The sequence below is a fragment of the Ovis canadensis genome, chromosome 8, assembly GCF_042477335.2.
Source record: "Ovis canadensis isolate MfBH-ARS-UI-01 breed Bighorn chromosome 8, ARS-UI_OviCan_v2, whole genome shotgun sequence".
NCBI classification, from domain to species: Eukaryota; Metazoa; Chordata; class Mammalia; order Artiodactyla; family Bovidae; genus Ovis; species Ovis canadensis.
In genome coordinates, this window is record NC_091252.1 from 30133600 (window position 1) to 30145966 (window position 12367).

Consider the following 12367-nt stretch of genomic DNA (forward strand, 5'->3'; position numbering starts at 1 on the left):
TTCCCTGAGTGTCTCTTCCACGTACATAGATGGATACATGTCATCTTTATTTCCCCTGGGAAGTTTTCGCTTCTGGAACTTACCATATTCTGCCGTGTCTCACCGTTATAGCAGATGGATTGCAAGCTTCTTAAGGGCAGTATCCATGTATGGTTTAACTTCATATACCTCTTAGAGGGGTCTGCTCAGAGTCAGGGCATAAGAAATGTGTGTTGAGCACTTACTTTTCTTCAAGATAGGCTTGTATAAACATGTCCTTCATTTGAACTTGGTGTTTGTATCACTCCGTGTTCTCTTTGACATGTTTGTCTCTAGATTTTTCAACAGTCAGTGAACTGTACCTTCTCTTTTGGTAGCCTCGTGTGCAAACTGAACACAAGGACCACCATCCTCGCAGCAACTAACCCCAAAGGCCAGTACGACCCCCATGAGTCTGTGTCAGTGAACATTGCCCTTAGCAGCCCACTCTTAAGTCGATTCGACCTGATCCTCGTTTTGCTTGATACCAAGAATGAAGACTGGGATCGTATCATTTCCTCTTTTATCTTAGAAAACAAAGGTATGTGGAAGCGATCAAATCATTCAAATTGACAGAGTAGACATAAATGAAGTTTTCCTTGAGGAAAATCAAATAAATACCCTCCTAAGAGTCTGTAGAGAGATGCTTAGACAGAAAGCAGTGAACCTAGTTAGCGAGCCTAGAACAATGCGCAGAAGGAAAAGGGTCTTCCTTTGCTTGCCATATGTCCTTTGTGGTGAAAAGGGGCAACTTTATTATATATACTGACCACGTGGTTCACGTCCTATACACAAAGAAAACTGCACTGAATTTATAAAGCAGAATCCTCAATGTGGAGCTTTTGTCAAAAATTAGGCTTACCAAGTACTATTTATTACCATATATGGAAGAACAGAATTATCCTGAATAATTTAAACCCTTGTAGGAAGCTTACCTTTTTAAGCCTAGAGTCTAAGACTGTTTATTATAGAGCTATATGCAGAGACAGGTCTAGATTTCAGTGGCCAGAAAACTGGAAGGGTATCCTTTAAAAAATGAGTACAGGAACTTTATCAAAACCCTCGATATGAGATATTTCCCTGTTCTTAGAAATTACTGATCCAATACTTGATATATACAGGTTACCCAAGCAAATCAGAGAAGCTCTGGAGCATGGAAAAGATGAAATCCTACTTCTGCCTCATTAGGAAACTACAGCCCACACTGTCTGATGAGGGTAATCAAGTTCTGCTCCGGTACTACCAGATGCAAAGGCAGAGTGACTCCCGGAACGCTGCCCGGACCACCATCCGCCTGCTGGAGAGCTTGATACGACTAGCAGAAGGTTAATTTCACTCAACAGATACTTTTATTGGCTGCCCACTGTGAGCTAGGGCTTTCCTGGCGGCTCTAACTGTAAAGAGCCCGCCTGCAGTGCAGGAAACCTGGGTTCGATTCCTGGGTTGGGAAATTCCCCTGGAGAAGGGAATGGCAACTCACTCCAATATTCTTGCCTGGAGAATCCCATGGACAGAGGAGCCTGGCGGGCTACAGTCCATGGAGTCGCAGAGTCTGACGCGACTAAGAGACTAAATACACAGTGTAAGAAAGGCTTGGGACTTGGCACCATGAATTCAGAGATGAGTAAGGATGATCGAGATGTTTGCTCACAGTTGGTTAAAAAGTAAAAGCTTGAAGCTATGAAACCTACACGGATTATAGATGTTGAGTGGAATGTAGTGGCATTAAGGAAAAGGAATCTTTGTGACATCTCATAGCTTCCTGTAACTTCAGACATCATTCATTTAGAAAGTCTTGCTTGCTGTATGTTTTCCTTCTTGATGGCCTCTATTTGAATATGCCTTTGTTGGGAACTGTTTTCTGTATAGCATCCTGGGTTATTTCTCAGTAGTTGCCACTCACAGCCGCCACTAACACAGTAACGTTGAATTAACAATGCTGTCCTCTGTCCCATCCCTAACGTATGAGACTTGCGTGCATACTTGCAGCTAATACACATCCCCAGACTTTTTTTCCCTTAATACTGGCTTTTACATTTAGCACTTACTTAGATAATCCTAAAAATTTTTTTTCACATGAGTTAACTGTATGGTATGATGATATGATATATGCTTAACTAAAAAGTTCCATAAAACAAAACTGCTTCACTTTTTCAATGATTTATAATTAATATTAAGGCAAGAAATACCTAAGATTTAGGCTTGCAAGTTTGATACTTTTGAAAAGCTACAGATAAAGAGATGTACCAGAGATGAGAAATGAATTTTAGTTTTGTTTAGATTATAATAGATTAGAGAGTAAGAATTAGAAGTTACTGAATATCAATTATATGCTTATATAGCCCCTTTCTTTGCTGGAGCCCAGAGTACTTTTTCATGTGAATACACAGAATTGTCATGGGCTGTGCAGAAGAATTAGGCCCCTTATTAGAGAAAGAACCTTAGAGCTACTTGGACTTAGACATCTGTGCTTGTTCTAGTAAAATGTATTTTTATTAGAAGCACATTAATAACATACAGTTTTGGAGTAGGGGCACCAAGGAGAGTATTACATCTGTCACCTCAGACACTCATAAAAATAATTTCCTCATTATTTCAAATGCACCTTTTATAGCTCACGCTCGCCTGATGTTTCGTGATACAGTGACTCTGGAAGATGCTGTTACAGTGGTGTCGGTAATGGAGTCCTCCATGCAGGTAAGCATATCTCGTACCTGATATTTGAACCCTAATTGCAAGCATTGTTTAAAAAAGACAATTTATAACATATCTGGAGTTACAAAAATGGCCATATTTTAGACCTATTCATTCCTGGAAATTTATCCAAAGGGAACCATTTAAAAGAAGCGAAAAAAATTGTCATGAAAACAGTCTGCATTGTTTTACCCACTGGTGTAAAGTAGTGAGTCTTAATCCTTCTTCTCAACACACCTGAGAGATGCTCATGGTTCCACTCGAGACAGTGTGGCTTCCCAGAGCAATGCTTGCCACTGGGAACTGGGGAAGAGGACTACTGAAATTTGAATCGGGCTCCCAGGTGACTCTGATGGCCGTGACGGGGGTGTAGGGGTTGGTCTTAACCACCTGGGGTCAGTGGTCCCTAGCGTGGACTTGCTGTGTGCAGGCCTGGTGACTCTCCCTGGTATTTTCCATTTTCTCACCCTGTCAGGGAGGTGCTCTGCTAGGAGGTGTGAATGCACTCCACACTTCCTTTCCTGAAAACCCTCTGGAGCAGTACCAGAGGCAGTGTGAGCTTATTCTGGAAAAGCTGGAGCTGCCCAACCTCTTGAGTGAAGAACTGAGAAGACTTGAAAGGTGAGAAAAGAAAACCAAGAAAGGCATGTAACGGAACATGTTTGTTTGGCATTTAATGAAACGAAAGAAGTGTAAAGTAAGTGGAAAATCTGTGTAGGAGATTTCAGTTACTTGGTGCTACATAATCGACTCCATCAAAGCTCAGTGGCTTAAAAAAAAAAACAACCGTACCCTTTTAGTGCTCACTTTCTGGGAGTCAGAAATCCGGGGGTGTTTAGAGGGGGTATTTATTTCTGGTCCACATAGTACCAGCTGGGGTCACTCATACACCTGCATTTAGCTGGGAGCTTAGCTGGGATTGGAACTTCGAAGGGAGCTCCTGTCACATATGTGGTGCCTTTGCTGGGGTGGCTTACTTGGCCAGGAGCTCTCTACTGTAAGGTAGTAGGAATTCTGAGATGGTAGTAGCTTAGGACGCAAGTAGCTGAGCAAAAGTGGAAGCCGCTGGCCTTTCATGAGCTGGGCCAGAGCGGACATGGCATCACTTCTACCACATTTTACAGGTCAGAGCAAGTCACAGGGTCAGCCCACGTGCAAGGTGAGGGGACAGGGACACCACCTCTTGATGGGAGAAGTGGTGTAGACCTATGGAAAGGAGGGGACTGATGGCAGCCTCTGTGGGGACCACCTTCCACAGTGTTTCCTTGGCTGGCTGGTTTAGTGAGCCTTATGGAGAACATGGCCTGGTCCTTTACTGTGTATAGTCAACTGGGTCCTGATTATATGAGAAGGACCAAGGTATGCCCCCTACAGTTTACACCCAGTACAATGCACAGTTTCCATCGAGAAACCTTGGTGGGTGGCTGTGCCCTGCCTACTGCCACCGCTTTTCCCCTCTTCTGTTTCCTTGGCTCAGTATAAGAGGTAGTGCTGTCCAGAGGTGGCTGGGACTAACGTTGAGGAAGAGGTCATTGGCCGCCAGGAGAGTGGTCTCTCTCACCCCAGGCCAGACCCAGACACAAAGTACTGTATAAGCTGGCTGTATCATGCGTCCTCACCAGGAGGGGACACATGCAAGGGTATCTGCATAGACTGTTCATGCTTATTAATATTTTAATTCACTTCTTATCGTCTAAAGCTTTTCTCCAAGCATAGTAAATATTTGATCATTAGTCTTTATATGGCAGCTGCTCTAGTAGCTTAGACGGAAAGAATTTGCCTACAATGCAGGAGACCTGGATTCAACCCCTGGGTCAGGAAGATCCCCTGGAGAAGGGAATGGCAACCCACTCCAATATTGTTGCCTGGAGAATTCCACAGGCTGAGAACTAAGTGACTAAGAACACACACAGTCTTTATATAACCCAGGTGGAAGAAAATCGCAGATAGAGACAGGCACAAACTGCTTTCAGGCCAGCCTGTGCCAGAATGCCGGGAAGGTTCCGGAAGTGGAGATAAGAGTACAGCACTGGCTTCACCCGGAAAAGGCCCTCCTGGTCTGTTAGCAGCTGCTCTGACCCTCCCTCAGCATCATGATTTCCTTCCCTACTACACTCCCAAATCTGTGACTCTTAAAAATTTACAATTCAACAGCCAGACTGAAAAAATTCCTCAGTAAGAATAATATTTTATGCTAAAGAGGTAAATCTGTTTTTCATCCTACAGGGGAACAACGCAGGAATGACAGGAGCAGTGTTTCAAAACCCCCTTTTCTAGTGACTTGTTACTGTGGACATGTGGGAAGGAACATGTCACACGCATCACCTCAAGAATTTTTGCCTGAACTTTTACGCTTGAAAGAAAGAGCCGCTCAGTCATGTCCAATTCTTTGCAACCCGCCAGGCTTCTCTATCCCTGGGATTCTCCAGGCAAGAATACTAGAGTAGGTTGCCATGCCCTTCTCCAGGGGATCTTCCTGAGCCAGAGATGGAACCCAGGTCTCCCGCATTGCAGGCATATTCTTTATCATCTGAGCCCTGTGTGCCCTCTAAATACGTGAGCTTCTATTGCAGAGCTCGACTTTGAGTCTGCGCCTGTGGCGAGGGAATGAAGGGTGGCAAGTGTGTCCATCAGGCCTCTTCCTGCTGGTGCGAGTGGGTTAATTATTGACCTGAGCGTGTTACCAGTGTTGATCTCAAAGCCGGGCGATGGGGACTAGAGAGCATGTGAGAGCCTAGCAGCTACGAGAATTTGGGGAGCACACTGGGATGATTAGCTGTTGAAGCAAAACCTTGAGAATTCTTTTCCTGGCATTTCTCTCCTATTTTGCTCACTCCCTTCATCCAGCAGTGTTCTCATTCTATTTATAAAACCTCGGTACAGCTTTCTGGGGAAAAGTGGGAGATGGTTTTGTCCTGCTGATACCCAGAAAACTTGCGCTTTGTCTAAAGTCAGCCTCTTTATCTTCCAGTCTCCTGGCCTTTTCATGATCCAGAGCATAGTGTTAAGATCAGTACTCTTCCTTTGGTTCTTTTATGGTTTGAGGTAGCCGATCCTCAAACTGCTTTCAGTCCTGTCCTAGGCTTGGCTTTGCATTTGGAGAGGATTCTCCCATTTTGGGTGCCCCCAAACTGACACATGTCAGGTTCAGGAAAGGAAGGACTGTGAGTCTCAGAGCAATGTTGTATGATAGAAAAAGGGCAGTTGGACTTATCAGATTCAAGATGACCCTCCTGGGGGGAAGGAAGGAAAACACAGAAAGAGGAAGTGATGATCTGAAAGGTAGGATTCTGCCTTAAAAAAATTTTTTTTTCCCTTCTGATATTTCTTTGTAATGCAAGAATTCCTGAGCTGATCCTCACAGCAGCAAAACTAGGTGGCCCGCAGAGAGGGGCATCTCCTGCACCTCCTGCATTGCAGGCAGGTTCTTTACTGCTGAGCCACTGGGGAACCCCTCTACTAGTGACAGCCAGCCTCAAATGGCAGCTGTCTTACCCATCCCAAAACAGTGTGAAGATGTTTTTAGGTGGTATAGTAAAATACAGAGTTTAAATAGCAGTACCCTTAAAATTCCCATAAATTATTCAAGTTTTGGAGTGTTAACAATTATGAGTATCCCTGACCTCAATTTGATACTGAAAGTATACTAGATAGTAGTAATTTTGAAAGCTATTTGGGTTTCTTTTTCTTTTTGTCTTTTTTGATCTGACTGTGATTACAGTGAATTCAGATTTTCTGTATTGTTGTTGCCAAGTCTATTATGAGTGACTGTAGCCCAAATTTTATTTTATTTATTTATTTATTTATTTTTTAAATTTTAATATCTTTAATTCTTACATGCGTTCCCAAACATGAACCCCCCTCCCACCTCCCTCCCCATAATATCTCTCTGTGTAGCCCAAATTTTAAAAATAAATTTTTAGTGTTTTTTTCCTGGCTGTAAGCAATAATACATTCTTTTTTTCTTTTTTAATGTTTTTATTTATTTATTTATTTGGCTGTGCCAGGTGTTAGTTGTGGCATATAGGATTTTTAGTTGCTTGTGACATATTAGATCTAGTTCCCTGACCAAGGATTGAACCCAGCTCTCCTGCTTTGTGAGCACAGAGTCTTAGCCACTGGACCACCAGGGAAGTTCCAATACACGTTCTTTATAAAGTATTTTGAAAGTAACAATAATGAGTTAATAAGGGAAAAAAATCACACATAATCTTATTTCACAGAGAGAGCTATCATTAATGAAATACATTGAAATTTAAATCCATTTAATTTTGATATCTTCTCTTCCTTTTTCTATGATAACCCATGATTTTTAGAAAAATTTACTTATCAGCTTTTTGGTATAGTTTCTTTTCAGAGTTAGTGCATGGAAGCAGAGTCATATTGTTCCTTATACTGAAAAGGCATTTCTAGGTTGTTAGGAAGGGGTTTCTAAGGGACCTCTCTTCGAAAAGCTGCTGTAATCCCTGTTAGAAATTGGTCCTCTGGCACTATTTCAGTTTCTAATATGCCCAAGGTTTAAGACGAATGTCACAAGGTGAATCCATCATTCTCGGCAGGTCAGTAGGTTTCAACTCTGTATCAGTCTGATGGAGAGTGGCTGCCCAGAACAGATGCTGAAACGTGATGGGCTTGGCAGGAAAGAGGTCATGGCTCCCTGGGGGAGGCCTGCCACGAGGGTGACTGCTGGAGGGGGCAGGGGATGCCAAGCACACAGGAGTCATAGTCTCTTTACTCTTGAGGAAGGTCACTTTTCAGATGCACTAAAATTCAGTACCTCATTTAATTAAAGAGGTTTGAGGAGGTCATAATCTCTAGTCTTTCCCTTTGGTTCAGCTCTGCAGACTGGCTGCGAAATAGCTCGAGCCACTTCTCTTGGTCAGTAGTCTGCTACTGTGCATGTAGCCACCAGGCTGTTTGTAGGTGAACATTTAACACAGGAGAAAAGACTGACCTTCCAACAGTATGATGAATGAAACAGACTTTCAGAGAGATCTGAAAATACAGACAAACCTGCTCTTTCATTTTCTTTATTTTACTACAGTTTTAGGTTAAATTAGTATGATTATCAGAGCACTTGTGTTCTATCCTGGTGAAAAAGGATAATTTCTTCCTGCTGCTCTAAGAGATGGTATGTGGTATTAGCCTGGAATTATGTTGGACTTAAACCCTTAGATGGCATCTCAGAGAATAAAGACAGGAAAAGATTAAAGCAATACGTTTCCTTATATGCTGCAGGTTACAGAATTGGAGTGTGGGTCAATCCCAGCCGCAGGCCGTGGAAGCAGAGACAATTCCAAGGTCCCTGGGAGGTGATGCCCGAAAAGAATCAAACTTCAGGACATCGACGCAGCAGGAAGTAAGCTGTAGCACCCATCAGTTCTCTGTTGGAGGCAGTTTTGGGGGAAGCCCACTTCTCGGTCCCCCATCCCATCTGGGGCCTAAGAGACCAATAAGTGGAGAGCATTCAGAGGAGCACAGAAACAGCCAGGATGACAGTTTGGACTGGTTTGATTCCTTGGCAACTCATCCGACTGAACCTAAAAACACTGCTCCTGTGTCTCCTAGTCCCAAAACAAGTAGGGGGGCAGTGGCTTTGAAAATCTGCAACAACAGATCTCAGGGTAAGGAGGATAGGGAGGCAGGCCAAAGGAGCAAATTGGAGACTGAACCACTTCCAGCAGCAGGAGAGACAGAAGCTCCATTGAGGCCAGACGACCGTGAGGGTGAAAGGGCAAGAGAGGCCGCCACGGTTTCTGAATCGGCCATATCTGCTGATGAACCCAACTCGGTGCTGACTCATCACGTCCCCAGGAAACTGCACGAGCTGCACAAGGCGAGGGCCCAGGAGTTGTGCAGGAATCCCACCAGGCTGCCCTCGCAACCCACAGGCCCTTCTCATCCTCAGCCCACTCCTATCCAGAGCCCAGAGAGAGTGCTGGAAACTCCCAAAAGAAAGAGACAGAAGTCACACACTCGGGCGCAAGAACCCCACCATGAAAGTGTTGAGAGTCTGGGTGCCCCTGTGGCCAAACTGGCAAAATTCACTTTCAAACAGAAGTCAAAACTGACCCATTCCCCTGAAGACCATGGCCCTGTGTCTGCTGGCACCAGTAAACCAGTAATTCAGAGTCCTGAAACTCCCCAGCGTGGAGCAAAAGGAGCAGCTCTGCCTGGGAAGGGCCCAAAAAAGCTGGCCTCCCCCTCCAGAATTAGAAACTCGGCTCAGCCGCAGGATGAGACAAGGGGGGTGTCACGGCAGCCACCCTACAAAGACAGACCAGGAGAGAAGGGGGAACGCGCCCCTGCAAAAGGAACTGTCCAGCCTGAGTTAGAGCTTGGTAATGACACGGGGCGTTTCCGTCTTGCTAGTGAAAGAGTCAGAAAGGAAGAGGTTTCATGCAGTAACAAAAGCAGCAAGGTTCATGCTTGCACGTTAGCCAAATTGGCAAACTTCTCCTTTACTTCCCCCTCTGAATCCAAATCAGAATCCCCTCCTCCTCCTCAAAGTAAGAAGCCGGGCGAGGGCGGCCCCAGCTGTGGGGCCACAGCTACAGCGCTTGGCAGGAAGAGGAAAACTTTTCAGCTGGACACATCCACCGAGAAACTAAGTCTTTCCAAAACATCTCTCTTCACTTTACCAGAACTAGATGACGAACCGTTGGATTTTGATTGGGATGAGGAGCTGAGAAAAAAGCCGTAATCATGAAAAGCTCTCTGGTCAAGTTTCACCCTCCCCTACCAAAGCCAGCCCCTCCAGGATATCAGCGTGGCATTTACAGATGTGGACACCATTCTGAATCCCACCCCCCACCCCCACCATCAGGTTTTGTAAATTCAGGTTTATCCTCATGACGTGAAAAGCTGTACAATCATTGGAGGTCACTGTGATACCAGCACATGAATTGCATTAATTAGCAACTGTGCCTTGATTTTAAGGGGGTGGGTTTTCCTGAGACCCCTTCTTTCATTCCCTCAGGAACAAATGCCACAAAGGTAACAAGCTAACAAGTCAGATGAACTCTTTTTCTGTTGTTTTTTTTGTTTTTCACCCAAGATGTGTGGAGTATGGTAAATATTACTATGATTTGCGAGAATCATGTGATTTTTCTGAATTTTTTTTATGTTTATTCTCATGTGTCATATTAAATATTATTAAAGCTTTTGTTTCTCCAAGAGGCCTTCTCACAATTCCATGGTAGACTTAAAGATCTGGCAGCTGGTCAAAGAGACGCTTTCTTGGGATATTGACCTGAGTTTTCCTTTCTCTCTTGAGCCAACAATTTATGCTTCAGATTCTTCTCCATGTCTTGGAGACTTACCTTCAACACAATTTAAATCCTGTGGTTGGAAGAAGAGGGTGTATGGTAATCTCAGTCATATATCATGGCACCCATCCAAGTGGTTAATATGGAAACGTGATTCCTACTAAGTTATGATTCATTTGTCTTTAAGCCCAAACAATGACTGTCTGGTAGGAACAGACAGCTCAAGGTTTGTTTTTCTTAAATGCTTTTAGAATAACTTCTTCCCTTAGATTCTAGCAAGGATTCCATAATTACAAACTTTCTGTCCTGGAGTTTTAATTTGGAAAATGATAATAGATTCTTTCATTGTCTGAGGGACTTTCAGCATGAGGAATACTGAAAGCTATACATACTTAGTTTAATGATCACTTCATTGAATTCATACAGAAAAAAATTTAAGAATCTCAATTTTTCTTGAGCATTTAAATATTAATTCCAAAATAGACTAATTAAATTTTCTGAAAGATTTTAAACAGTGACTACAAATATAGTATGGGTGAGTCTTTTGAGATCATCAGACAACTTAAGCTGCTGATAAGACATACCTAAGCAGTGATTATAACAGTTGTTATTGCACATTCACCTAAACCTATCCTAAAACGTCAAGACTATCATTTAGGTAATTTCTTATTTCTGTACTTTCACTGACTTCCTGGAGAAGGCAATGGCAACCCACTCCAGTACTCTTGCCTGGAAAATCCCATGGATGGAGGAGCCTGGTAGGCTGCAGTCCATGGGGTTGCTAAGCGTCAGACACGACTAAGCGACTCCACTTTCACTTTTCCCTTTCATGCATTGGAGAAGGAAATGGCAACCCACTCCTGTGTTCTTGCCTGGAGAATCCCAGGGACGGGGGAGCCTCATGGGCTGCCGTCTATGGGGTCACACAGAGTCGGACACGACTGAAGTGACTTAGCAGCAGCAGCAACTGACTTCCTAGTGTAGTATGATTCTTAATGTGATATCGTCCCCATCTCTCTCTGTTAGTACTTCTGTGGACTTCAGCATTCTTACTAGAACTAGAGGAAAAAGAAAGGATCTGGGTTGTTAAGCGGTTGATCCTCAGCCAGGACAAGAATTATCTGTACTCACCATATGTCCTCTTATTTGTGCTAATAAATCCACCCTACTTCTCTTCAGTACCTTCCTCTGCCGGGATCATTTGCTCAAGTTACAAGTTCCATTGTTTATTCTTCAGTGCTTACACAGAAAGTAGGAACTATATATGTAAATATTACAAACAGATACAATTATTAAAAAATAAACTACTCAATATGAATGCTCCCCTACTTATTAAAAAATCAACTTCTGTCACAGCTGACTTTGTGTTATGACCTTCACAGCTTGGTCAATGGGAAGTCCCTGTATGTTGACACTGAGGTCCTTTGCGGACTCTGACTTTCCTAAAAGCGTCTATGCTATTTGAAAAGAACAGCACGTTCCAGACCTGTTTTAGTTCTTTTCCTACCTCAGCTCATAGAACCCGCTGCCCCAAGGCGCTATTCCTTAGAGACCAGTGATATTAAATGCTGAACCCAGGGCTTCAGGGCTGCATGAGGAAGTCAGTACGACCACTGCTCTGGGGTCCTTTAGTTTCAGAGTTGAAAATGTTTAGCATCCGGAGGCCGTGTTTTATCCTGCTGTGGCCTACTTCCTTTATACTGTGTGATTTCACGACAACTATGGTATTTTTTCTTATATGGTATTTAATGTATATACCAAGGAAAAACGTGTCTCTGGGGAAATAAGTACAGTCTCAAAAATCATATTTGTAGTCAATAAAGGAAATAAAGGAAAGTGTAAAAATAACCTTTCTTTATTTCTGATCAGGCTGTATTTTTTTTTCAGGCCTGTGGACTCTTTAGAAAATTTTTTAATAATACAATAATATAAATAACAATATAATAATTTTATGTTAAAAATAATATAAAATTATTTAAATATAATAAAAGCTGTACCTAACTTTCTTTATCAGAGGACTAACCCAGAGTCTTAATTCTGTTATAACTATATAAAAGGAATGAGTTTTCTGACACATCAAAGACTCACTTTTCAGTGTATATGTGCTATTCTAAGATTTATAACAGGGACTTCATTATTACAACTTTTAGCATTTCTTAGAAATACAAAACAAGTATATTATTCTGGTATCTTTAACTCTTCGGCTTTATACAACCAAACATTACACTTTTTTGAAGGTTTCAGTTCAGTCGCTCAGTCGTGTCCGACTCTTTGCGACGCCATGAATCGCAGCACGCCAGGCCTCCCTGTCCATCACCAACTCCCGGAGTTCACTCAGATTCACGTCCATTGAGTCGGTGATGCCATCCAGCCATCTCATCCTGGGT

General features: G+C 43.0%; 1 protein-coding gene across 4 annotated transcripts in view; it reads left to right on the forward strand.

Annotated features, from left to right (window-relative positions):
• MCM9 (minichromosome maintenance 9 homologous recombination repair factor) overlaps nt 1–9888 on the forward strand; it is an 88480-nt gene extending 78592 nt beyond the window's left edge. For 3 of the 4 annotated variants that reach the window (XR_011258777.1, XM_069599135.1, XM_069599133.1), the window contains 5 exons: nt 357–559; nt 1140–1343; nt 2633–2715; nt 3188–3333; nt 7951–9888. Coding sequence is in view for 3 of the 4 variants with exons in the window: in XM_069599135.1 (XP_069455236.1) it covers nt 357–559; nt 1140–1343; nt 2633–2715; nt 3188–3333; nt 7951–9415 (2101 nt within the window). In the remaining variant the exon portion in view is untranslated. Of the gene's footprint in view, nt 1–356; nt 560–1139; nt 1344–2632; nt 2716–3187; nt 3334–4938; nt 5156–7950 lie in introns of those variants that run through there. The other variant, XM_069599136.1, reaches the window with a different exon arrangement.
• Nucleotides 9889–12367: the final 2479 nt, after the last annotated feature.